Source organism: Melanerpes formicivorus, unplaced genomic scaffold, assembly GCF_026170545.1.
Source record: "Melanerpes formicivorus ecotype bairdi unplaced genomic scaffold, bMelFor1.0.p_v2 SCAF_8, whole genome shotgun sequence".
In the NCBI taxonomy this organism is placed as follows: Eukaryota; Metazoa; Chordata; class Aves; order Piciformes; family Picidae; genus Melanerpes; species Melanerpes formicivorus.
The window spans coordinates 19,166,900-19,192,140 of record NW_027142360.1 but is presented as its reverse complement, the minus strand read 5'-3'; the positions used below and the strand labels follow the sequence as shown (position 1 = coordinate 19,192,140).

The following is a 25,241-nucleotide window of genomic DNA, read 5'->3' as shown; positions in this document are numbered from 1 at the left end:
ATGAAGGGAAGTTAGGAGAAAATGTCAGAAGTCACTACTGAGGGGGATAGGAGAAACCTGAAGAGAATAGGGGGAAAGTGAGGATCAGGGGATACAATGAGATATATTTCTACCTGATAGAGGAGAACAGAGGTCTGGTTGACAAAACAAAGCAACCTTCCTTCAAAAAAGTAAAGATTATATCATGTCTAGCTGACCATAACCACCAAGGTAACATTTTTGTCTCCCATCAGCTTTGGCTCTGTGGAATAAGATCTTACACAAGTCATGACTTTGATCAGCTCAGCTCAAAAATAGCAAGCAATCAGGTTTCCTACTTTCCTTTGGGAGATTACACCAGGCTACTTGATTGAGAGAAGAGCAAAGGCAGCATACCTGGGTCACCACCAGTCTTCCTCTGAGACAGGGCAGCTGAAGTTGCCACTTGAGTTCTTGACATAGGATTTCAAAGATGATTATTTTGTCCACAGCAAAGATCCCAGCCTGTTTAAAAAGCCACCCCTACAGAACTGCTCTGGAAAAATCTGTGAACCTGTAAACCAGACTTTAGATGAAGGGCTTGGGATATGTCTCTATTCAATAGAATAGAATAGAACAGAATAGAATAGAATAGACCAGACCAGGTTGGAAGAGACCTTTGAGATCATTATGTCCAACCCATCATCCAACACTATCTAATCAACTAAACCAAGCACCCTATCAAGTCTCCCCCTAAACACCTCCAATGATGGTGACTGCACCACCTCCCTGGGCAGCACATTCCAATGGGCAAGCACTCTCTCTATGAGGAATTTCTTCCTAACCTCCAGTCTAAACCTCCCCTGGCACAGCTTGAGACTGTGTCCTCTTGTTCTGGTGCTGGTTGCCTGGGAGAAGAGACCAGCTCCCTCCTGGCTTACAACCTCCCTTCAGGTAGTTGTAGAGAGCAAGAAGGTCCCCACTCAGCCTCCTCTTCTCCGGGCTAAGCAACCCCAGCTCCCTCAGCCTCTCCTCACAGGGCTGTGCTCCAAACCCCTCCCCAGCTTTGTTGTCCTTCTCTGGACACATTCCAGCAAGTCAACATCTTTCCTAAACTGAGTGGCCCAGAACTGGACACAGGACTCAAGGTGTGGCCTAACCAGTGCAGCGTACAGGGGCAGAATGACCTCCCTGCATCCAAGTCCAGTGGAACTGGTATTTGGGCTTTATGAGACTTAAGTTCTCAGCCAGATCTGATCCCTCTTACAGAGCCCCCAAACCTCAGGGGTTTTCAGAATACAATGTGTTTCTTCTTTTCCCTTGGGCCTCTCATTTCCAAGTTTCTTCTTCCCAGGAAAAGTTACATCTCCAAGGTGTGTTTCCCCAGACACATTATCTTGCATTTTTTCCAGGGTGAATTATTCTAATGTATTTTTTTTTTTAATATATCCCACCCCTATTTTCTTGAACTTTTCCCTCCACATCTCTTTGGGTTTGAGGTTCATTTTTGGGAGTCCCTGAAGAAAATTTGATCTCCCTTTTTTTCCCCCACTCCCTCATCCAGACCCTCATGTTAAGATCTTATTTCTGGAGCACCTCTTGAAGACATCTCTCCCCACCATTGCCATTAGTCACTTACTTCTACTTAGGATTTGTTTCCAGCGTAGCAAACATTTTGCTGAGCCAATTTATATTAACTTTCTTAAGATATCATAAGATAATGTGTGAAATGCTTCCAAGTCAGCCCATCCAGCATTTTTCCTTCATTTCTTCATTTCATAACACAACTCCCAAACAAATAAACCCGGCGGTGCCATTCTTTTAGCTGTTCCCAGTTCACTCTGACTCCCTTCGCATCTGTTTCACTGTTTTATTCATTTCAGCAGACCACATTTCTTTCTATTTTGGAATTAGCATACCAATCATAGTCTCTCCAGCTCCTGCTTTCCCTAGTCCTTTCCTCTCCAGTCAGAAGCATGGCCTAGCAACTCAGGCAAAAGCCAGAAATCTCTTATGCTGTTTGGCCGGGGTGACCGCAAGGCAGTCACTTAACCTCTGGCTTCATTTGCTCTGTAAAACTGGAGTAAAAACTTAGCTAGCTAATAGCAGGTAATTAGCACTTCATTGCTTTCTGACAGACTCATTTGCTGACCTCCTTAGCTCTAAAGCTCTAGGTTTCCCTGCCACCTGCTTTAAGACACAGAGTGGGAAACCCTTGACTAGCACAGGAACCTCTCCAACCTCTCCAGCACTTGATTTTTACTAACAGCTGCTCTCACACAAAGACTCTAGAGTCCCCTTACCCCCAAAGTGTTTAAAGACTTCCCTCTCCTTACAAGAACTCAGGTTTAGTACTTCAGAGAAAACACTACTTGATATGAGCTCAGCATACATCCTTCCCTACAGTACAAACTTCTTCAGGAGCCTGCCTTATGCCTGCAGGATCATCTTTTCCACATCTGTTTTTGCCATGACAAAATTGCTCAGCTCTCCCCACAGAATTGCATGCTCTGCTTAGGATCTACAAAAGACCAAAGCCCTGACCTAGGCAAGCCCCCAACAGCAATTCTCACACCCAACTGACCTCAGGGTGCCTTTTGTTTTGGCAGTTATTCCCAGTAGCACCTGATCTCTGGCCGCTTCCAGTTCAGCTGGGAGGCTGGAGCAAAGCCCAGCTCTCCTATTGTCCACCCTGTGACTCTGTTTTGCAGAGATTTGTAGCCCTTGCATTCTCTGCATCTCCCTTCTCCACAGGTGAACTCTATAAGGGTATTTAGTAGCTCATCAACTAGTGGTCATCAAGAAGCCATTCTCCACCCTCAGTCACTCACTTTTCAGTGAGAGTTATTTAAAGTGAAGGAGCAGGGGAGGGGTGAAGACTCCTAGAAGTGGGGTTGTGCCCTGTGGTGTGGCTGGCAGAGGTGCAAGATGGCTGCCTGGAGCAATGCCCAGCTCTCCTGGAAAGGAGAAGTGATCCTGGAACAGCACACACAAAAAAATGAGCAACAGGAAAAAATTAAAAGGCACAAAAGCCTGTGGTGGGCTGGAAGGCAAGAACTTGGGCTCCTGAATTTGGAGTGGAGACCTGAGAAATTTCTCAGCATGATGGGGTGCAGAAGGCATGGCTGAAACAAGTCCCTGGGGACAGTCAAAGTACCTGGAGAATGCCCTACAGTGAAGCTGTGAGCCATTTGTGAAGGAAAGATGGGAGTCACCCCTGCCATGCTGGCTCTCAGACACTATCAGTTTATCTTTTTGTTTATCTTCCTTTATATATTTTTTTTCTAACAGAATCCAGTGTGAAAGACATAGTAGTGCTGAAATCCACTCTGGGTAGGCTATCTTTTCCTTTCCTTTTGAGTTTGTGACTTTGTGGGAGGGATTTTTACAGGGGACAGGAAGCTTGTTGGTTTCCTGGAGTGGAAGTTGCTGGGAAAGGCAGATGAGGAGAGCAGCAAGGGAACACCAGAGCTGCTGCTTGGCCAGATCCGAACTACGTGATCCAGTTACATGCTGGATGGCTCTGAGCATCTTCATAGTATCAGTCAGGGTTGGAAGGGACCACAAGGATCATCTAGTTCCAACCCCCCTGCCATGGGCAGGGACACCCCACACTAGATCAGGCTGGCCAGAGCCTCAGCCAGCCTGGGCTTAAACACCTCCAGGGACGCCCAGTAGCACAGCACTGTGCAGAGGCAGTGCAGCCATGGTAGTCTTGCCCCTGACCTAATGAATCCTGTGGAATAGCTCTGTGTGCTGGCACACTGGTGCTAGTTCCAGGCCCCATTCAATTCTTCTGAGTGGGGTGAGGGGTTCCCTGCTTGGCTCTGCACTGGATGTGCTGTCAGTCATTTGGGAGTCTGTTGCCTTGGCAATGTTTGAAGATGCTTTTAGTTATTTCAGGCAGTGTTACAGCTTGCATTAGCTATACTATTAGAAACTCACTGTTAAGCTTTTACTCTGGGAGCCTGCTGAAACTTGGAAATCAAACGAGGAGGATGTAAAGCCAGGACAAATATGGAAGTGAGAGGAGAAAGAGGGGAAAAAGAAAATAAAGCCAATGGAAGATAGCTGTGCTGTGCTGATAGTTTGAGGCCGAAGTAGTAGTAGCTTAACCAAGGAAGAGGGGACAGTTCCTACAGACAGAAACTGGGGTGACAGTGTGAGGGGACTGGTGCCACCACAACATACATGGAAGTGAACTGAGATCACTGGGATGAGTCAGTCTTACTCTGAAATAGGACTCCACTGATATCCCAAGTGACAATCCTATATCTTAATTTCCCTTACAACCACCCCTAAGCCTCCCTCTGCCTCCACTTACATCACCCTGAGGTTTAAATTCCTTTATCTGTCCTCTGGATTCAGGTTGCTACCGGTACAGCTATGTCCAGGAGGATGACGTCCTAAGGTTGGAGGGTCCTGACTACCTGGCATCCAGTTGTCTTTGGCACCTGCACAGCCTGAAGGGCTACATGATCAAGCTGCACCTGGAGTGGACTCTCACAGACTGCAGGGATCGCCTGGCTATGTATGACACAGCCGGGCCCCTGGAGAAACACCTCATCACCTCGTAGGTAGCTCCTGAGCAGAGCAAGCATGGCAGGGAAGCTGGGCAGGATGGCACAGCACACCACAGCAGGGGAAGGTGTTAGACTACACCAGAGGAAATTCTCTTTGATGCACAGCCTGCCTCTTAGCTGAAGTCACTGATGTGGGACATCACACAGCCAGCTGTGCAGTCTGAGACTGCAGCAGCAAGAGCTGTCTCTCTGCTGGCTCTTCATTTGATTCAGCAGGCGTGTGCTGTGGATAACAGAGATTTCCACTGTCTTTTTTTAACTCCTTCTCTTTTGTTTGCTCATTTCTTACTTCATTCACATCCTTTTGTCTCCCCAAGGGTCTACGGCTGCAGCCGGCAGGAGCCTGTTGTGGAAGTGCTTTCCTCTGGCCCTGTCATGTCCATTGTGTGGAAGAAAGCCATGTACAGCTACTATGACCCCTTCATCCTCTCAGTGCAAGCAGTGCCCCTCAAAGGTGAGGAAAGCTGTTTGTGGGTTGCCATGGATACAGGAAGAGGATAGGTTATCTCCTACAACATCACATCTCCTAGAGGTGCTCCATCCACATCAGGGGCAGAATTCACTCTAGATTGCAAGGGCAGAGGTGGTCAGTAAAAACAGTTTGGATGTTGCTCCCTCACCTGTGCCCATACATTAACATCTGGCTCAAGTCTTTACAGTCTTCTCAGCCTGGAGAGCAGAGCACAAATGCTCACAATACTTTAAGAGAAGATCATAATACTTTAAGAGAAGACCAAACTTTCACATAAGGACAGACCAGATATGGCCTGGACATCACATCCAGATGCACTTGCAGACAAATTCAATTCAAGAGTCTGAGGCAGCAATATACATTAGCACTGCCCTTCTCCAGACAAGAGGAAAAGGCTAAAAGTCTTGCCAGATTAAAATGGCCCCATGAAGAGGGATGGTGGAACATCCCAGTTACCTTCAGCATAAGGTCTTAGACCCCCTTTTTTCCTCTCTTACAACAGGATGAGTACATGTCATGCCCAGGCTGAGGTTGAGCTGACAGGTAGCAGGGCTTTCAATGTCTCTATTTACAGCCTGTGAAGTGAACATAACTCTGCAGGAGGGGCTGGAGCTGCAGGGGAAGATTGGCACCCCACACTACCCCAGTTACTACTCACCCAATACACAGTGCACCTGGCACATGACGGTAAGGACCAGCTCCCACAAGAGCATCCACCCCGTCCCTGAGACCCCTGTGGCGCTCCCTGCATCAGGAAGGGGTGCAGCCAGTGCTCTCAGTCAGATCGCTGTGAGCAGCAAGCACAGGGTGACAGCCTGCCTAGCCTCCACATAATGTGTGTTTCTGAAGGAGAAGGAGTCTAATATTGCATGCTGGCACAGAGGTGCCACAGCTGAAGATGAACCTGAAATCTGACCTTCAGGGGATTTCTTCAAGGCAGAACCAGATTGCTTGAAATCGCCAGGACTGCAATTGGGCTGCAGCCTGGCCCCGGTTTATGGGCTGCTTCCTTCTGGCTTGCAAAGAGTTAATTGTCAGCTCTCCCATTCACATCTACCCTGAACATTTCATGCCATACTGAGTGGGCTGCAGCACTCATAGGACTCATCTACACTCTGCTCTGGACCTCCTTGCCTGCAGGTCCCATCCCTCAGCTATGGGGTCACCTTGTGGTTCGATGCCTACTCACTCAGCAGACAGAAACAGGACCTGCCCTGTACCCAAGGCCAGTGGATAATTCAGAACAGAAGGTGTGTGCCGGGGTCCCGTTTCTGTCTCTCACTTTTCACATTAGATTAAACTGAGATTAAACCTCTGCAAATTCCCCACTGTCTTCAAACACCTGGTCTGAGGAAGAAGATCCTATCACCACCCTCAGTGGCCACTGTTTATGCTGGTGCCTCAGGCTTTTCTACTTCTTTTCAGCCTCTCTTGTTCATAGGCTCCCCAGTGTGTCTATTTCTTACAGATTTGCTCTGAGCTACCAGCCTGCCTTCTCTGTCTTGCTGTCTGTATCATTCTTCCTAGTTTCCTCCTCTGTGTGTAACCTTGGTGTCCTCCCACGTCTCCCGGGTTTGCAAACCTGCCTGTCACAACCTCTGCAATATTACCTCTGTGAGCCTTTGCCTTGCATACACCTCCGTACAGATCTTCCACCTAGCTCCATATCTCCTGCTTTGACTTCAGCTATTTCCTACTGTGAGACTTCCCAAAATTAGCCATTCATATATAGCTAGGTCTGCTGCCCACCACTGCCCTGGTGCTGTTGCCATTTCGCCCTCCCAGCCTCCTCCCCAACACCTAGTTTGTGTGGCTCACTTCCCAGCCAGCCCCCCTGAGCCTCCTTGTCCCACTTTGTTGTCCTCCTTCCCTGCCTAAGACATCCTGCCTGGGTTTGCTTCTCAGGTTGTGTGGCCTCCGGACCCTGCAAGACTACGCTGAGCGGATCCCAGTCACATCCTCTGCTGACATCACCATCACCTTCACCTCACAGATCTCCTTAACTGGCCCTGGTGTTCAGGCAGCTTACAGCCTGTACAACCAATCTGACCGTAAGTTCAGGCTTCTCCCTGCTCCTTAGTAGAGTGGTGGCTACCAGCAGACCCCATGTTTGTGTTAGGAGAAACACCAGACATCCTGTGAGCCCTGTGCCGTCTGCCCATGAGGCACATTCTCACAAAGCAGTGATGCACATACCACTGGTGTCCCAAAATAAAGAGGCACTTTATAGAATGGGACCTCCAAAGGTCATCTAGTCCAACCCCCCTGAATTCAGCAGGGACATCCTCCACTAGAACAGGTTGCTCCTCCACTAGAACAGGCTGCTCATGAGCCCTGTTGAGCCTGACCTTGAATATCTCCAGGGAGAGGGCCTCAACTAACTCCCTGGGCAACCTGCTGCAGTGCTCCACCACCCTCATGGTGCAGAACTTGTTCCTAACACCCAATCTAAATCTAGTCTTCTCTCATTTCAAACCATCGCCCCTCATCCTGTCACTGCAGGTCTTTGTAAACAGTCCCTCTCCAGCCTTCTTGTAGGCCCCCTTCAGGTACCAGAAGGCTGCTATTAGGTCTCCCTGGAGCCTTCTCTTCTCACTTGCCTGCAAAGTCACTTCTGTATATGTGGCCCTGCCTCACATTGCCAGAGTATCCACACCTCAAAACTCAAGGTCAGAGAGCTGTCTACACTCTCACCCCCATACCCACATCATTGACTGGCCTTGGGAATTCAGCAAGAGAGCATCTCCAGCTTGAAGTGCCCTTTATTTTGGTTATAAGAGCTCTTGCAGAGAGCTGTTTCCTGCTCACCCCAGAATCCGTGCAAGTGAGAGACAACCAAAACCACACAGAAATGCACCTATGCAAATGCATGCCCACAGTCTGTCTTTCCAAGGTTTCTCCCTCCCCCTCCTAAAAGGTGCCTGTAACACACCAGTCCCTGAATGCCTGCACCTGACAACATGTCTCTAGCACCAAACCCTGACCAAGGCTTAATAACTCCAAAGCTTTCCCACAGCATTCAGCAGCCATGAAACTGCTGGTATAGCATGCTAGGTGGGTGGTTGTCCTGCCTCTTGCCCATGGGTACAACAGGAAGCAGGGGGAAGAGCCTTCTCCCTGCCTGGCTTCCTTTGCTGCAGCACCCATGGTCAGGAAGATGTGCAGCTCCACACTCCACTTTCAAGCCACAGTACTCCTCTGCAAGGAGGTTTCCAGGTCACTGGGGACTAACTACTCCCTGGTGTTTTCACAGCTTGCCCTGGGGAGTTCCTGTGTTCTGTAAATGGTTTGTGTGTTCCAGCCTGTGATGGGATCAAAGATTGCCCCAATGGACTGGATGAGAGAAATTGTGGTAAGTGATTTCTTCTCTGTGCTGGTCCCTGGACTCAGCAGGACACAGCCCCTTGCTTATTCAAAGGTAGGGAGCGATGGAGAGGATTCAGTTGGCCTAGGTACAGCCTTGTACCTGTTTAGAGCCTAAACCTCTGCATCCTTAAAAGACTTACACCATTGCCATTTGGTTTCAGCCTGCTTGGAATGGAGCAGAGCACTTCTCATTCCTGACAGCACAGTCTTATTAGGGGAACCCGTACTACCCAGGCATCAAGAGTTGCAGGCATCCTGAAAGAAGTCCCCTGCTCAGCCTGTTCCCCATCTTGTCCTGCTTTCCCCCCACCCATGCCCGATGGCCAGCCTCAGTCCTGGCCTACAGCCCCCTCTGCTGTTACACCACCCAGCATCCCCCTCCCTCCCCACACTTGCCTGAGCACACCCCTTGCTCTGGTCTCTCTCCTTCCCCCCCACCCCCTCTGACCATTTCTGACACTTGATCTGTAGAGATCCACACCCATACATTGCACCACATTTTTGGAGCATCGAAATCCTTGATCAGCCATCAGGTCTTTATGCCAACAGCAGTTAGTGCTGATGCAGACACCATTCCTGGCATCCCAGGGCTCCTGAAGAGCCCCATTCCTAGGAACAGCTATTCAGGCTCAGGCATGGCAACTAATTAATCTGTTCTCCCATTCCTAGTGTGAGTAGGGGGCTCATCACATTGCTGTCACCACTGACTTTTCATTAGTTGTCCCCTACAGCTGTTTTTTCACAGGCAGAAAGATCCCTCAAGCACTGGAGACAGTAGCTAGTTCTGAAAGATTCAGTGGAAGGTATAGCAAAGTCTAAGTGAAAGAAGGAGAAATCTTTCTCAAGGAAGGCTGAATACAGTGTGGAAATGTGAGAGCTCTCACAGGATTGATAAGGTTGGGGTTTGTATTAATAGAATCATAGAATCGTTTAGATTGGAAAAGGCTCCTGGGATCATCAGATCCAACTATTAACGCTACTCTACAAGGTTCACTCCTAAACCATATCCCTGAGCACCACCTCTAAATGACCTCTAAACACATCCAAGGATGACAACTCCACCACTTCCCTGGGCAGCCTGCTCCAAGGTCTGACTACTCTTTCTGTGATTTTTTTTTTCCTAATGTCCAGCCTAAACCTACCCTGCTGCAGTCTGAGGCCATTCCCTCTTGTTCTATTGCTAATTACCTGTGAGAAGAGACTAGCACCAGCCTCTCTACAGCATCCTTCTAGGCACTTGTTGACAGCAATAAGGTCTCCCCTCAGCCTCCTCCTTTTCAAACTAAACAGCCCCAGCTCGTTCAGTCATTCCTCATAAGATTTTGTTCTCCAGGCCCCTCACCAGTTTGTTGCCCTCCTCTGCACTCTCTCCAGCACCTCCACATCTCTCTCGTATTCAGGTGTCCAAACCTGGGCACAATACTTGAGGTGTGGCCTCACCAGTGGCAAGTACAGGGGGACACTGTCTTGCTGACTGTGTGCTCTGTCCCATCACCCAGCTGTCTGACCTGAGGGCTTGCTTGCTTCCCTCATGCAGACATGGACACATAAGCATCTTTATGAATATTTCATCTTTTCTTGCATCTTGTTAGCTTCTTGGTCCTGGATGGATCTTGTGTTCCACAGGTTAGCACAGACCAAGACTAAACAAAAGAAATACTTGTTTCAAACATCCCTCTAGGCTTGAAAAAGAAAATAGAAACATCATTATTTCCTTCCTTTCTTGTCTTCTTGCCACTCTTGCATCTCTGCTTATTCACTCCATGTCTGTATGGAACAGTCCCTGTCCCATAGCATAGGTTCCACATCCAAAATCAGCTTTCACAGGGTCTCAGACCTTCATGTGCCTTAGTCATCTGGAAGCCTCGTACTTACTAAGAAATTACAGTTGTTGCAGTAAGAAAATGCCCAGGAGGTACTGGCCCACCATGTTTGGTGCTGGGCATAGGTAAACACAAGCACAGACAAAGCTCCTGCTGTGAAAATGTGTAACCAGAAGTTAGACTGTGATGGGTAGGCACCTTAGGCCTGTCATGAGCAGCTCTCAGAGCTAAAGGACACTGAGAAATCCATTGCTATTCAGGAGTCACCTATCAGAGACCAAGAGAAGAAGCTACTCTACATGGGAACATGACCCATGAGCTGAGGGTGACAGCAAGGCAGGAGGAACAGCAACCTCACAGGACAGGATGCTGAACAAGGCGAGCTGGCCAGGTCTGCTGACAGGAACCCGAGGTCTGTCAAGGGTCCAGTGATCTTGAGGCAAGTCTACAGCCATGAGGCAGATCAGAGGCCAAGCCAAGAAGTCAAGGAAAGTTAGGTCAGCATCAACAAAGTATAAGATGGGGTGCAGGCATACCCACAACACAGATCAGGCAGAGACTACACAGCTGCACTGTACCAGAGCTGGGCTTGAGCACAACTTGTGAGATGGGGGAAGAGGTTGCAGCTGGCACCCCTAGAACCCTCACCCGACACCTATTGCCTTGTCTTCCCTGCCTAATTCCTGGGTGCTTCCCTCCCATGCAGTGTGCCCTGCGAAGTTCCAGTGCCATGAGGACAGCACTTGCATCGAGTTCAGCAGGGTCTGCAACCAGCAGCTGGACTGTGTCAATGGGAGTGATGAGGAGCAGTGCAGTGAAGGTAGAGAGGGGACAGGGCTGGGCTGCAAATACCTTCCCCTGTGCTTGAGCCAAGGCTGCCAGCAGCATACTTCCCTCTGGGTGTCTGACCTGCTCACAACATTTGGTTGGTTTGCAGATGACAAAGCTTGCTCAGGGAATTCCCTGTCATCATTTGTGGAGTCCCCCCAAGCTCCCTGTTGCCTTTTCCCCCACCCTACTCAAAGGACTTCAGGCAACAACTGCAACCTACTGCTCCCTTCCCTCTTGGCAGTGGTGCCCTGTGGTCCTTTCACCTACCGCTGTGAGGATGGCACTTGTGTGAAGAAACCCAACCCCCTGTGTGACACCACGGCAGACTGCAAGGACCTGTCCGACGAGAAGTACTGTGGTGAGGAAATGCTGGGCTGCGCCTCAGCCAGGCAGGTTCAGGATGCCACATAGCTGCAAGTCACATCTTTTTCCCCTTGCCACCCCAGCCTAAGCACCCACCCTCCCTTGTTTCACTACCCTAACCCAGCCTCTCAGCAGCAGTGACACTGATCCATCCTGCAGAGGCAGCAGCAGCGAGCCCCCTCTCTGTGCTGAGCCATCAGCAGGCATTTGCTCTTTGGACAGCTGCTCCCCATCTCCTTCAGGCAGAGGCATCAGGCCAGATACCATCTCACAGGCCAGGTCCTACACACAGGCTGCCTGTTGGACCACTCTGTCTGCTTATGTGAAGTAATGCCATTCTACAAGGCTCCAGCCAGGGAAATCACTTGTGCCTGTGCGGTCACTGGCAGGGAGAGAGCTTGTGGTTTGATTTTCCTGCTTGGCTTTTCTGGAACCTCAGTGGGCAGTGAAAGGGAATGACTGTGAGTGTTCCCTGACATAGCAGGAGATAATACAGACAGCAGGCTGCCCCAAAGCCATCCCCAGGCTGCAGCTGGAGGTGAGGTAAGGCTGTGCAGGCATCAGCAGGGATGCGTGGTGGGAGGAAACCCTCACTAGACCTGCCCTGGACAGCACCTAAAGCATCTGCTGACTGGGTAAAGCAGTCAGGGATTAGAGGTCAAAGTCTTCAGCCAATTAAATAGGAAAGGAAGGGCAGGCACAGTATATCATGTTCTCTTCCTCCCTTGAAGTTCCTGCTGTGTCTCCTCCTCAGACTGCGGGCTGCAAGCCCCTCTCAGCAGGATCGTGGGCGGTGCCAATTCTGTGGAAGGGGAATGGCCGTGGCAGGCCAGCCTGCAGGTCCGGGGGCGCCACATCTGCGGGGGGACGCTCGTTGCTGACCGCTGGGTGGTCTCAGCCGCACACTGCTTCCAGGATGACAGGTAAAGAAAGGGAGAGGGGAGACAGATTTGCGATGCTGTCCGTGTCATTCATGATGGGAGGATCACCGAGGGCAGCAGCATCAGGGCAGGGCAGCAGCATCAGGGCAGGGCAGCAGCATCTGCAGAGGGCAGCTCTGCCGTTCTTCTCTGTGGCGTGAAGCTGGCAAGAGGGCTATGGACACATGCATGAGTATTTGGGTGCATGTGTGGGGGAAAAGAGACACCAAAGAGCCATCCCACCTAATTTCTTGACATCAGTAGCCAAATAAAGAGAGAGGCCCCTCTGAGGGAGATCGTCACCCATACCAGAGACTTCTCAAAAGATTGCAACAGAAACAGACAGGCTTTACCCACCTGGCCGTGTGATGAGCTATCTTCTCTGGTGTGTGCTACAGGCTGGCCTCTGCCTCCATCTGGACTGTGTACTTGGGCAAATACTTTCAGAATGCCACCAGCCACACAGAGGTGTCCTTCAAGGTGATCCGCCTCTTCCTTCACCCTTATTACGAGGAGGACAGCCATGATTATGATGTGGCGCTGCTCCAGCTGGACCACCCTGTGATCATCTCACCCTTAATCCAGCCCATCTGCTTGCCTGCTCCTTCTCATCTCTTCGAGCCTGGCCTTCATTGCTGGATCACTGGCTGGGGAGCCCTCAAGGAAGGCGGTAGGTGCAAGGTCTTTGCTGGTGGCCTGCTGTAGCAGAGCCAAGGCAGAATCCTATGTTCAGATGTTGGGGTAGGCAGAATAGGTTTCTGTTCACCCCATTGCATTATGCCTCCTCTGCTCCCTTTGATTTTGGTTCACAGTTTGTCCAAAGCTACCTGTGGAGTGCCTTGAAGCCTCATTTGGAGAGGCAGGCATGGAAGTCTGGTAATCTATATGAGGAGAGCATTTGTTCCTTTCAGGAGTTAGAGGTCTGTCTAGTGGCTATTTGCCCATGATAACAGTGTGGAGCAGCCACAGCCCCAAAGCCCAGCTGCGTGCCTACAAGATATGTGGGATCCTGTGAGGTCATTCCACTGAGCAGAAAAAGAGGAGATCAAAAACCTGCTCTTCATCAAACCGAGAATGGACCTCCTGGAGACACCTATTAGTGATCCCCCAGGAACATTTTCCCTATGTCAAAGAACCTAGGACCTGGGGCCCCCAGAAACACCTGTAGTAGTAAATTCAGTGAGAGCAGTGCAGGGTCACCTGAGGATCACACTGTGTAATTGTTGGCATGCACTCTGGTACCACTTAACCATTTTGACCACATACATCCCATGTACTGCTGGGGGACAGCACGGGCCAAGACCTGCTCCCACGGGGTAGCATGGATGAGTCCATTATGTTTTGTGAGGAACAATCTAGCTGCATGTTCCTTTGTGTTCCCTCCCCATAAAGACAGCAAAATGGATCCAAGCTGGTAGTGCCTGTCACAGGAATATGGATGTGCTCATCCATGTCAGCTTAGTTGCCTTCACTAATGAAAACAGACACTCCTTGTTTGCATACATAAGTAGAAGACCTTAATGTTCATTTCAGTCAGGAGTAAATCCAAAACTCTGACATCCCAGAGGTTTCCCTAAATCACAATCCCCCATAATACATCCCTGGAGAGAAAGGGACAGAAGGGGAAAGTTACTTCTTCCATGCAGATGAAGAGCTCTGCTGAAAGCCAGAGACTGTGATGCCAGTGAAGAGCAGAACAGACATTCAGATATCAGTTTTCAGCATGTAGCAAGATGGGCATGGTCCAGAGGATCATGGTAAATGATGGGAAGCTTCACCATTGCTCACCTGCACTACTTTTGGTGCTCTACCCCTCAGGGCACATCAGCAACATTCTGCAGAAGGTGGATGTGCAGCTCATCCAGCAAGACATCTGCAATGAGGCCTATCACTACATGATTTCTCCAAGGATGCTGTGTGCTGGGTACCAAATGGGCAAAAAAGATGCCTGCCAGGTGACAGAGGAGTTGTGGGATCAGGGCTGACTACCAGAGGTGGGGTGTGTCCTAGTTTCCCAGATGAACTATAGGCTGACACAAGAGAGAAAAGACCATAAAATGCTTAATTCCTTTAACAATTCTTCTGCTAACAGCAGCTCTCAGGACTATTTCTTCACAGTGTTTTTACCATAAACAGGATCCAACTACATTTAAAGCTCTCATTTTCTCATGTCAGTCCAGTCTCCACTCTTTACCTCCCTCTTTCAAGTCTTTCAAGTCACATGTTTACATTAGTCTCTTAACCCCCTCAGCCTCTTCAGCATCTGTCACAGACAACAACCTGTCTATTCCCTTATTACTATCAGTCCCAAGGAATTCCTCTGTCTCCCATCCCTCTAAGTATCCAGTTAAATTTCACCAGCTCTCTTGCCCTCCACATATTTGGAAAGGCCACACTGAGAAGAAGAAAGTAGTAAAGCTGTCAGCTTCTTGGGACCTGATTAAGGGGGAGGAGTTTGCATGTTGAAGGAATGCAACAATGGGGTCAGATGTTTTCACTGGAAATGGGTTTTGACATCTGCCTAAGGAAAAAAGAATGCCCCAGGAATGAGCCAAGGGGATACAGAAATCTTCATGCAGAGGGACTAAAAGCCAGTGTGATCCAACAAGAGAAGGTGGTGGATCATCAGTGCTTTTGTGCTTTTATTCCTTGAGCCTCTTGATGCAAGTTGCTAAGCAACTTCAGTTCCTGTAAATTCAGTGGATGTCTGCGGGTTGGACTAGATGACCTTTAAAGGTTCCTTCCAACATACAACATTCTGTGATTATGTGATCATCACCCCATTTCTCTCTCCTTTTCTCTAGGGTGATTCTGGAGGTCCTCTGGCCTGCAAGGAGCCCAGTGGCAGGTGGTTTCTGGCAGGTTTGGTCAGCTGGGGAATGGGATGTGCACGTCCCAATCACTATGGAGTATACACCAGGATCACTCAAGTGCTGAGCTGGATGAACCAAACCATGAGCTGAGAAAAGTGCATCTCTGCCTCTCCCCATCAGACCTACACTCACATGGCACTCATTCCTCATCTTGCTCACTTGCCTCTCAGAGACAAGAGTGTTTGTGTGGGATGTTACCAGACTCAAGATGCTCTTCTGAGCATGGTAAAACAAAACAAAACCAAACCGACCCAGAAATCTACAAAAGTGCTGTGGGGATTACAGAGAGAAGCAGGCAGACCCTCTTCCTCCTCAGTGCTTTCCAGGGAGCATCCCAAGGTGGTTTTAGGCCATCCATCCTTCCATCCATCCAAAAGAGGTGTTGAAGGGGGCAGGGAATGGACAATAACATAATACCCAACAATGGTCCCAAGTTGATGGTTTCTGAGAAAAGGAATGAGGGGACTTGAACTTTCCCTGAACCATGTGATTCAGCCACAATCCTGCGCTGGAACCTTTGCTGAAAGAAAATGTGACTGATGTAGTTAGAGATTCCAGTAACTGTGAAATCAATCTGCCTCCCTCTTCCTTCCTGCTGCTCGTCCTTCTTCCCCCTTCCCCTCCCATCACTCCTCCTCTTCCATCTCCCTAATTGCTTTTCTGAGCTGGCTTGTGCTGCTCAGTGTGCTGCTCAGCTCAGCCAGGCAACTCTTCACGTCTCACTGACTCCCAGGCATGAGTCCAGCATCACACCCCCAGGCGCGTGTCCTGCCTCCCAGCTGGAGCAGCACCCAGCCTCCACTGAGCCCAACCTCCACTGCTGCACTTTCCTCAGGGAAAGGCCCCAGCCCTCAATATAAACATCTGAGCAGCCTCCCATTCCCTTCCTTCAGCCCTTCGAAATACCTTTAGTATGAGTGTGTCTCAATTGCTTACCTCTCCTAACTCAGATAATCCAGGAGGTGAAAGAGAAGGCTTGAGGGCACAGTGCTTAAACAGTGACTGCTCTGGGTCTGGGTTTTTTTACTGAAGACACCCATGTATGTCTATACCATGGGCCACTCTCTGGAATTAGAAATAAAATTAATCTGAAAGGGGGTTTGGCTCCAGTTTGCCTTTCTCTGTGAAAAGTTATCTGGGAGCTTTTATCACTTTGACCAAACAAAAGTTTCCACAGCCCCGCCCCACCTCTCAGCTGGCCCCCAGGAGCAATGGGGTCAACAGATTACCTAGATAGGCGGTCCTCACTTATTGTTATCGTTTAGGAATGCAGATACCAATAAGCAAACCTGCTCTGTAGCCCAGCTGCCTGCAGTGGAGACGCAGCACAGCTGCAGAAAGAAGTGCCTCAAGCCTCCAAAAGACAGGCACAACACAAGCAGCTACTGGTGGCTCCACGTGATGAATCCAAACTCCTCTTCAGCTCCCACCCCCTTCTACCAGCACCAAATTTCTGCCACTTGAAATGAGAGGCTGCAAGGAGGAACAGACTGTGAATTTTATTGAGAAGTTACAACCCAGTGTCCTCAGACACAGCAGTGAAGCAAGTGCCCTGCTCCCCAAGACAAGGGTCTTCTGCTGGTACCTGACACGACAGCAGGTGCCAGCATGTTCCTGGCACCAGGGCTGCACTTGTGTGTCCTCCTCACCCTGCCAACGCAGGGCTGCTCAGGGGGACAAGAAGGCTGGCACCAAGGAGCATGACAGCCAGCACAGGGACACCTCACCAGCAGTGCAGGCTGCCCAGAAGAGGGCAGAGGCTCTGCATTTCCCCTCTGACCACAAGACCAGACCAGCTGCCTCCAACAGCCAAAGGGCCAAGGACTGTTCCTTCCGCAGCAGGCGCTGCCTGCCAGGGCCCCAGTCGCACCCAGGGCGCTGAGGAAGGGACCGCAGGCTGCAGTGGCTGATCACAGATGTCCCCAGCAGGGGCCACTGTGACATTAAGGAAAGCCAGCGTGCTAGGAACGGGAAGGGTCTGTGAGCTCCAGCACCCGCGGTAGCTTAGGGACTCCACAGAGCATCTGCTCTCCTCCAGACCTCCGAGGTGGGTCTGTTAAAAAACAGTGGCTGCACCTGAAAAGTGAGGGGGGGCTGGAGGGCGCTGCTGTGGTGCAAGGGGCTGCCATACACTGCAGTACAAAAATAAAGATATAAAGAAGAAACAAAAAGGCTGAAGCAGAGTGTCACAAGCACATCCTCAGAGCTCTGGCTTGCAACAGCTGGGGAAGGAAAGAGAAAAATAAAATGAGCAGCAGGGGGGAAAAGAGTGATTGAGCATAGAGGGGAGAGGGAGAAATGACAGAGGAAATGAGAACATAAGAAAAATAAGAAGGATGAGGAGTAAGGGTGGGACAAAAGAGAAAAGAGAAGGAAAAGTCCACATGATTAACACACATTGACTTTTAAGAGAATAACACTCAAGCTTCACAGCCATGGACAAGGAGGCTCTCAAGCAGAGGGAGAGAGAAATGTCAGCCAGCTAACAAGTGCCCTCCACCAGGACAGAGTGTTGCATTGAGCATCTCTGGTTTAACAAAGCCCCACAGTTTTCCAGTATGAGAGAGGAAGCTTTCTTCTAAAGCTTCTTGTAGAAAAAAGCCCCCCAACCTCCTGCAGGACGGCCAGGCACTCTCTCTGAGCAGTAAGCAGAACACAGTGGCTCATTTCACACACAGCTGTGAGGACATCTGGAGCAGGCACCAGCCACTTCTGCTTTCAGTGACTTCACCACCCTCTCCCACTGTGCTCTCACCTTGGCAGAGGCAGTGGGAGAAAAGCCCAGGGAAGAGAAAGCAAGAATGCAAAACTAACAGGCTGCCTTCTGCAACCTGCTCCCAGGATGACAGGCAAAAGAGCTGTGGACAGCAGTCTGGAGAAGGGATGTGGTATGTGTGTCAGGCAGACACGTGGCAGACGCCCCCTCCTTCCCCATGCCACCCCTGCCTACTTTGCATTCATTTTCACCCCTCTTCATTTCTCTCAGCTGCACTCTCCCTTCTGCTGCCAGAGCCTCTGGTCCAGAGCCATAGGGCCTGCTTGGCAGGTAAAGGCACACACACAGGATGAGAATTGGAAAAGCCACCTCAGGGATGAGTCAACCTCCCCCTCCCTCTTCCCCTGCCCAAGCTCTACAAACCAAGACCATACCCACAAGAGGAAAGTGAGTCACTCATGCAGAGCTCAGGCTGGCAGGAGCTGAGAGTGCAGACAGGTAACATACCTGCAGAGGAGGAAAAGTGAGGAGTGCAGAGAGACAGGGACCACTCTGAGCCCTGATGGGCAGAGCAGAGGAAAGGATGCTGGAAGCTGGGGTGTGGGGCAGGGTGGGAGGGAGGCGACAGTGCTGGAGGGAGGTGGCAGGGCTGGGATGGACATGGAGGGGAGCAGGAGGGAGGGTCTGGAGGAAGAAAGATTTTAGTGCAACCCCAAGCAGACAAACAGTCTGCAAATAAAAATATAACCATAAATAAACCAAACCGTTTAAAATACAAAGCGGCAGCCATGGCAACAGCTCTCCCCTGTCGGATTTATCTCCAGAGAGACTCCTGCAGAGGACTGCCCCCACATCCCACACCTGTCCTAGTCCTTGCCTGCTGCTAACTGGGAGCTCTCACCAGAAAGGTGGTTGGGTCTATGCCTGGGGGGGGGCGAGGTATTTTTATCATTTTCCTCAAGGATTTGCTGCACCTTTCTCCTCCGCTTCTGCTTCGTCCTCCACCTCCTGCTCTTCCTCCTCCAGGTCCTCCTCTGTGCTCTGTGGCCCAGCATGCAGGACAAAGGGAAGAAAGAGTGGAGATACTTGCAAGATGAGTGTGGTAGCTTTAGGCTATGCCTTTAAATTTTAGCTGCAGATTTCGAGCAGGAAATGTAGAAAAATATAAATCAATCACTGCTGGGTGTAAAAAGGGAAACAAAAAGATCATTCCAAACAGAGCCACTGGATAAATGTCTGGGATAAGAGAAGCTGTATCATAACAATTCTTCACATTCCCAATTCCTTTTCTCTTCTCTTCTGATCTTGGCTGGTTTGCTTTGCTCAGGAGAGGGTAACATGCTTCTGGCTGGCCTCGGGATAAGTCTAACCCACTGCTTTCTCTCAACTCCTTTCTCTCTCTTGGGACAGGGGGGTTTGGAGTGGGGCAGTAGAAGACACTTCTCTGGTCTTCTGACCAGGGCAGTTTTTGTGTTGTCTGCTAATTGTAAATCTCTGTACAATATTGTAAATACTGGACATTTTGTACCTATTCATTGCATTCCATTGTAGAGTGTAGTTTCTGCTTGTAAATACAGCTTCATCGGCTTCTAACTGAGCTGTTCTGGGCCCCTCAACTTAAGAAGGACATTGAGACTCTTGAACGTGTCCAGAGAAGGGCAATGAGGCTGGGGAGAGGCCTTGAGCACAGCCCTGTGAGGAGAGGCTGAGGGAGCTGGGGTTGTTTAGCCTGAAGAAGAGGAGGCTCAGGGGAGACCTTCTTGTTCTCTACAACTACCTGAAGGGAGGTTGTAGCCAGGAGGGGGTTGGTCTCTTCTCCCAGGCAATCAGCACCAGAGCAAGAGGACGCAGTCTCAAGCTGCACCAGGGGAGGTTTAGACTGGAGGTGAGGAGAAAGTTGTTCCCAGAGAGAGTTGTTAGCTGTTGGAATGTGCTGCCCAGGAAGGTGGTGGAGTCACCATCCCTGGAGGTGTTCAAGAGGGGATTGGACATGGCACTTGGTGCCATGGTTTAGTAGTCATGAGGTCTGTGGTGACAGGTGGGACTTGATGATCTTTGAGGTCTCTTCCAACCTTATTGATTCTATGAAATGTTAATGCTGGGGGGAAACTTCAACCCACCACATTACAATGAGCCATGGAAGTTCTTTCTGACACACAAGAGAATAAAGCAATGGTCATGACATTGGAATAAAAAGGGACCTTTCCCCATGGCCAAGACAGCTCTGGTTAAGGAGCAATGAGAGTTGTCTTCTTCTGGAGCATCATTCAGGGCTATCTAACCCACTTACAAGTGTTGTGATCCCACTGCCCAACAACTGCATTCAGTCACTAGTGCTCCTCCCACATATTTCTGTCCTTAGCTCAAAAGGGGAGCAGATTATCTCCTGCCCCTTAGGCTGGGACTCAGGAGAACACTGTAAAACCTTAAGGGAAATCACACCCTAGAGGCACAGCATGGTCAGGGAGAGGCATGAGGGGGAATAGTAGAGCTGCATGAGAAATGCCAGGGTGACTTGTTAAAGCCATTTGCCACACAGCCAGACACCACCACTCACAACACACACAGTCCTCCTTTTGGGCAATGGGTACAATGCCACAGTGCTGAACATCAGGACATTCCACCACTGAGGTGCCCCACAGGTGTGGTGGAGAGAGGAAGGAAAGAGGAAGCAAATAAGAGCAAAGGATTACATATGCAACAGTCAGAGCCACAGCAAAATTGGTCTCACCTTGGCTTTCTGGCTGGGCTCAGAGCTCAGGCCATTGGGGGAATTGTACAGCTCTTTGGAGACCACACACAGGAACTCTGTTTGATCCTCATTCCCATAGTTATAGGATGAGCCAATGTTCACAAGCTGGGGAAAAAAAATGAGAGCAAGAATCACAGGTATAAGTTATTTCAAGTATCCACAGCACCTACAGATTGAGACAGAGAGCAGCATGGAGTCCAGTCTATACCCACCACAGAAAGGCCTCATAACTAAGCTGAGGAGGCAGCACAGAGAACCAGGTGAGGAGTCAACCAGGATGCAAAACAGCTTAATAACCTCACACAATATTTTCTAAACCTCTAGAGAAGGGATAGGAGAAAGCTGGTGTGATAACTCCACAACCTGATCTTATATTCTCAAAGAGGGAAGGTGCCTTGCCCAGGGTCTGTAAGATATCCATGATCTTTTCCCCAGTAGGAAACTCCTTCCCACCCTCTGTACCTCCTCCATACCTGCTCAAAACTCCATCCATCTGACATAGTGGACACCATCTGAGTGAGCTCCTCTTCCTGGCACTGTAGCACACGGTAGACATGCTTAGGAGGCACCTGATAACAAAATTGTAGAGCAGGATGACAACAGCTGGATGCTACAGACGCCCTCCCGAAGAATGAAGTGGCAGCATCCCTTCTGGACAGGACCTGGCCTTTTATCCAAGTCCCAGGTTAAAGGGGAGTGGGAACCACAACCCACCTTTCTGCTCTGCTGTTGTGGGCAGCAAGAACACGAGTATCTGCTCTGGAGAGGGGGTAATGAGCTGAGTGCTTCCTGCATTGTCCCCAGAAGACGCTGGGCTCTTTTGATGGGGAGTTTGCATTTGTTGTTACAAAGCCATTTATGCAAATGCCACAAATGCTGATGGGGTTTTGCAAAGGCAAAGTGGCTGTGTTGCTGGAGGCTTACAAGCTGAGGCAAACACAGTGAAAAGTGAGGTATCAGCCAGCACTCCCAGAAGAGAGATTTTTAAAAGGTTATTGGCCAAGAACAAGGTGTGATTGTGCCACAGGACAGATTCTTTGTGCTTCACTGGCTGCATTTGACTCTTCCACAGACATCTTTCCACCTGTGCTCTCCAGGTTTCTCTACAGGCATCCCCATGCTCTTCACTGTGATTGCACTCCCAGGATTCCCCACACCAGCATCCTCCTCTCCATAAAACCTTCACTCCATTCTTCCATAACCCACAGAAACCAGCTGCTTTCTTCCAAAAGCTGGAGAAGCAGATTTGGTTTCAGGGACTGCATCCAACATCATTCTGTGCAGATGCAAAACAAGTCTGTGACTTGTTTATTGTAACTAGATGGTGGCAGTCTGTCATAGCAAGATGTCACAGGGGACATGAGCACATAAACTCAAATTAGTTGCTCCACTAGACTAATCTCTCCTTTTTGACATCCCCTCTTTTACCCACCCCACTGCCATTTCTCTCCATACCTGAGTTATGGCGTAGTCCTTCTCCTCCAGCCGGTCCTTGATTATTCGGATTAAAGGACCAATGTTATAGAACTCAGCTTCTTCTAGAACCCCTGAGAAAGAGAGGCAGAAGGACCACAAAGACAGAACATTAATAGTCTGTCTTTTGTTTTTGACTTGCAAAAGATCACTTCTGAGCTTCCTAAGGTCCATAGGGAGCTTCAATTTTTAACAGGTTTCTGTTGACTTGAAACTCCTACTGCAGAAAGAGGACTCCTGGTTCTCTGCATTGCATCCCTAATGCTCACCCCAATTTCCTTGTGCTGCCTGCTACTGCGAGGAGAGGCTGAGGGAGCTGAGATTATTTAGCCTGGAGAAGGCTCAGGGGAGACCTTCTTGCTCTCTACAACTACCTGAAGGGAGGTTGTAGCCAGGAGCGGGTTGGTCTCTTCTCCCAGACAATCAGCACCAGAACAAGAGGACACAGTCTCAAGCTGCACCAGGGGAGGTTTAGGCTGGAGGTGAGGAGAAAGTTCTTCCCAGAGAGAGTTGTTAGCTGTTGGAATGTGCTGCCCAGGCAGGTGCTGGAGTCACCATCCCTGGAGGTGTTCAAGAGGGGATTGGATGTGGCACTTGGTGCCATGGTTTAGTAGTCATGAGGTCTGTGGTGACAGGTTGGACTTGATGATCTTTGAGGTCTTTTCCAACCTTATCTATTCTATTCTATTCTATTCTATTCCATTCCATTCCATTCCATTCCATTCCATTCCATTCTTTCTATGAGACAGGCAGTGTAAGTGGAGGCTTGTGCTGAGGACTGTGAATACTTTTCTCAGGTAACTGGCCAAGGAGAGTAAATGTAGGCACCAGCCTCTCCTAGAAAATTCCAACTTTTCTCCTAGGCCAGCTGGAGTGGCACCCACATTACAGTACTATATGACCTCAGGAGATCTTTGGCTCTGTTCCCTGTGCTTCACCTCAAAGCAGGTAAACAGAGAAGTGGTTTAGATTTTTTTCTGTGGTGTAAAGACACCACATCTCCATCACATCTCCTGAGACTCATGTGTTTGCTAACAAGCCTTCAGGGAATGGCAAGTGGGTTTCCAGAGTGTTGGTGAGAGAAAGGCAGCTAGGAGCCAACATTCAGATGTCTCTAGGGCAGTGCACAGACAGTGCTGGCAGGGAGATGGATCCTTCCCTACCTGACACACTCAGATTCCTTTCAAGTCCCTCAAGCAGCCATGAATTGTCTAGCAGATTAGTTTTAAGTGTCTGCAGCAGGAACAAAATGCAATACTAAGCTACAAACAGGACTCCTGTTTATGCTTTGAATTTGATGTTAAAACCTGTGGATGAACTTTCTCTGACTTCAGTATTATAAGAGATGTGAAGCAGGAAAGACCTCAGAACTGTGTATTATTATCATTCTGTACCATTACTTAGATCTATTCTTGGAATTAGAACTTTTGAGATGATTCTAAAGAAAACTTTCCCTGCATTAGTGAGAGAGGCAAGAAGAACAATGAACATGTTGAAACTTGCACTTGGCAAGGGCTAGACAGCACAGCCTGTCTTCAAAACTGGCTACTTGTTAGATTCCAGCATCCAAAATACAATGAGGTACTGGTGACTGCTGGCTGGTAATGCCAGGATGCTACTGAGTTATCCTACTGGACCTCCTTTCAGCTTCAAATGAGGGTTTGGTTTGGCTGGCTTGCTCCACTGGAATTGCTGCTGTCCACAACCCATCAGAGCTTTACTAGCATACATTGCATGTCACTGATTAATGATGGTCTTTACTGCAGTCAGTAGAAGAGATGAGCTTGGTTTTGTTCAGCCTTCTGGGATTTTAGTTCTAATTAGAAACATTCAGTCATTAACAGAAAACAGTCACAGAGCCTTGTTAAAAGTAGATCAGGAACAAGTTAAAATGGCTTATTGAGGCTGAGAGATCTTGTCACTTCCATCTTGGTGACCTCTATGCTGAATGAACAGTCAAGAAGCCACAATACCTGTATGATGCCATCCTCACCTACTCCAACCCCCTTTAGTAAAGGAAAGAACAGTTAGCTTCCCAATAACTGAAGGGATAGCCCTCTCATATCCCCCCACACCAGTCCCTAGATGCAGAATGAGGAACAACAAGGCTGACAAGTCCTGCTGCACCCTGCTTGCAGCAGCAACGTTAAGCAGAAAGTTCCTGAGCTCCAAGACTCACCCTCTTCAGCCATATCTTTATCCAGGACCAGCTTTCCATGACGGAGGAAGTTCAGAATGGGTCCAAAGTAAGTGGGGTCCCGGTCTATTAGGTATGCACCAGTCTCATCCTAGCAATAGACACAGACCCCATGGAAACCTGTGACCAACCCTCAAATACTCTAGAATATAATAAAGTGCAAAGCTAAGCAAACATAACCACTATTTCTAACACTCCTTGGAAACCATAAGCCCCTGGGAGTCCTTCACTGAGTCAGCCCAGCTTGGATTTTAACTCCTGTATTGGTATGCTCTGCACGTCCACCTCAGCGTGGACCAACCCAGCTGAGAAAGGCAAAAGCATATAGGCCTGAGCCTCCTTCTGCAACTGTGCCTGCAGGCCTGGTGTGAGAGAGCAGAGAGCCCCTTTAGAGCAGACAAGGCTGAGTCAGGTAGACAGAGCTGTGAGGTAGCCCCAGAGGAGCGGGGAATAGACAGGGAGTACAACAGGGGTGTAGGGGAGATGGCCTCTCTTTTTCCCGGTTGGAAAGCCAAGTGTCAGGCTATAAGACAGCAAAGGTGACACCTGGCAAGGGGAAATCCTTCCCGAGAGAGAGGAGAAAGAGCAGGCGTTTCTCACTCGGTTGCTCCGGCGGCTGTCGGGGTCTGGCTCCGTCCCTGCATCCCTCCAGCCCTCCCCATGTTCGCTGGGGCACGGTGCGGGAGGCAACCCAGCTGCCTTACCCGGTCCGACTGCAGCTCCTCGCCCTGGCACAAGCGACACAGGAAAGATTTCTGCTCCCGACACAGGGTCTGCCTGGTGGTGAGGAAGACGGTGCCCCCCACATTCAGCCTCACCCACTTGGCCGGGGTGCCCGCGGGTGGCGCGATGTCCCAGGCGCGGCGCAGCCCCACGGCGCCCTGCATCTCCTCCCCACCTTCCATCCTCATCCT

At 49.6% G+C, this 25,241-nt stretch overlaps 2 protein-coding genes across 10 annotated transcripts in view; one reads left to right on the top strand and one right to left on the bottom strand.

Moving 5' to 3' along the window:
• Nucleotides 1–16,407, top strand: part of TMPRSS6 (transmembrane serine protease 6) — a 21,542-nt gene extending 5,135 nt beyond the window's left edge. For all 3 annotated transcript variants that reach the window (XM_068142371.1, XM_068142370.1, XM_068142372.1), the window contains 13 exons: nt 3,250–3,291; nt 4,327–4,531; nt 4,859–4,995; nt 5,588–5,700; nt 6,154–6,263; nt 6,919–7,064; nt 8,267–8,365; nt 10,909–11,022; nt 11,275–11,391; nt 12,151–12,319; nt 12,715–12,986; nt 14,135–14,271; nt 15,121–16,407. In XM_068142371.1, the coding sequence (XP_067998472.1) occupies nt 3,250–3,291; nt 4,327–4,531; nt 4,859–4,995; nt 5,588–5,700; nt 6,154–6,263; nt 6,919–7,064; nt 8,267–8,365; nt 10,909–11,022; nt 11,275–11,391; nt 12,151–12,319; nt 12,715–12,986; nt 14,135–14,271; nt 15,121–15,279 (1,820 nt within the window). In that variant the 3' untranslated portion in view covers nt 15,280–16,407. The remainder of the gene's footprint in view (nt 1–3,249; nt 3,292–4,326; nt 4,532–4,858; nt 4,996–5,587; nt 5,701–6,153; nt 6,264–6,918; nt 7,065–8,266; nt 8,366–10,908; nt 11,023–11,274; nt 11,392–12,150; nt 12,320–12,714; nt 12,987–14,134; nt 14,272–15,120) is intronic.
• Nucleotides 16,157–25,241, bottom strand: KCTD17 (potassium channel tetramerization domain containing 17). Of its 7 annotated transcripts, none has more exons than XR_010987816.1 (7): nt 25,032–25,241; nt 24,310–24,418; nt 22,113–22,204; nt 21,131–21,226; nt 20,637–20,762; nt 18,807–18,946; nt 16,682–17,411 (listed from the first exon to the last, which is right to left on the bottom strand). XR_010987816.1 is itself a non-coding variant. In XM_068142376.1 (7 exons), the coding sequence occupies exons 1-6, from the start codon at nt 25,236–25,238 to the stop codon at nt 18,362–18,364; spliced, it is 681 nt and encodes a 226-aa protein (XP_067998477.1). In that variant the 5' UTR covers nt 25,239–25,241; the 3' UTR covers nt 16,682–17,411; nt 18,340–18,361. The 7 variants fall into 7 exon arrangements, 5 of the variants coding, with proteins under 5 accessions (XP_067998478.1, XP_067998477.1, XP_067998479.1 ...); XM_068142376.1 differs by lacking the exon at nt 18,807–18,946 and adding an exon at nt 18,340–18,412; XR_010987817.1 differs by lacking the exon at nt 16,682–17,411 and adding an exon at nt 18,351–18,412.

Excerpts from the sequence above, each read along its gene's own strand:
- KCTD17 (XM_068142374.1), bottom strand. The coding sequence starts at position 25,238 with ATGAGGATGGAAGGTGGGGAGGAGATGCAGGGCGCCGTGGGGCTGCGC. Across the intron at positions 24,419-25,031 it reads AGGAGCTGCAGTCGGACCGG|GATGAGACTGGTGCATACCT; the intron begins GTAAGGCAGCTG and ends GTCTATTGCTAG. Across the intron at positions 21,227-22,112 it reads AGGACTACGCCATAACTCAG|GTGCCTCCTAAGCATGTCTA; the intron begins GTATGGAGAGAA and ends TTTTGTTATCAG.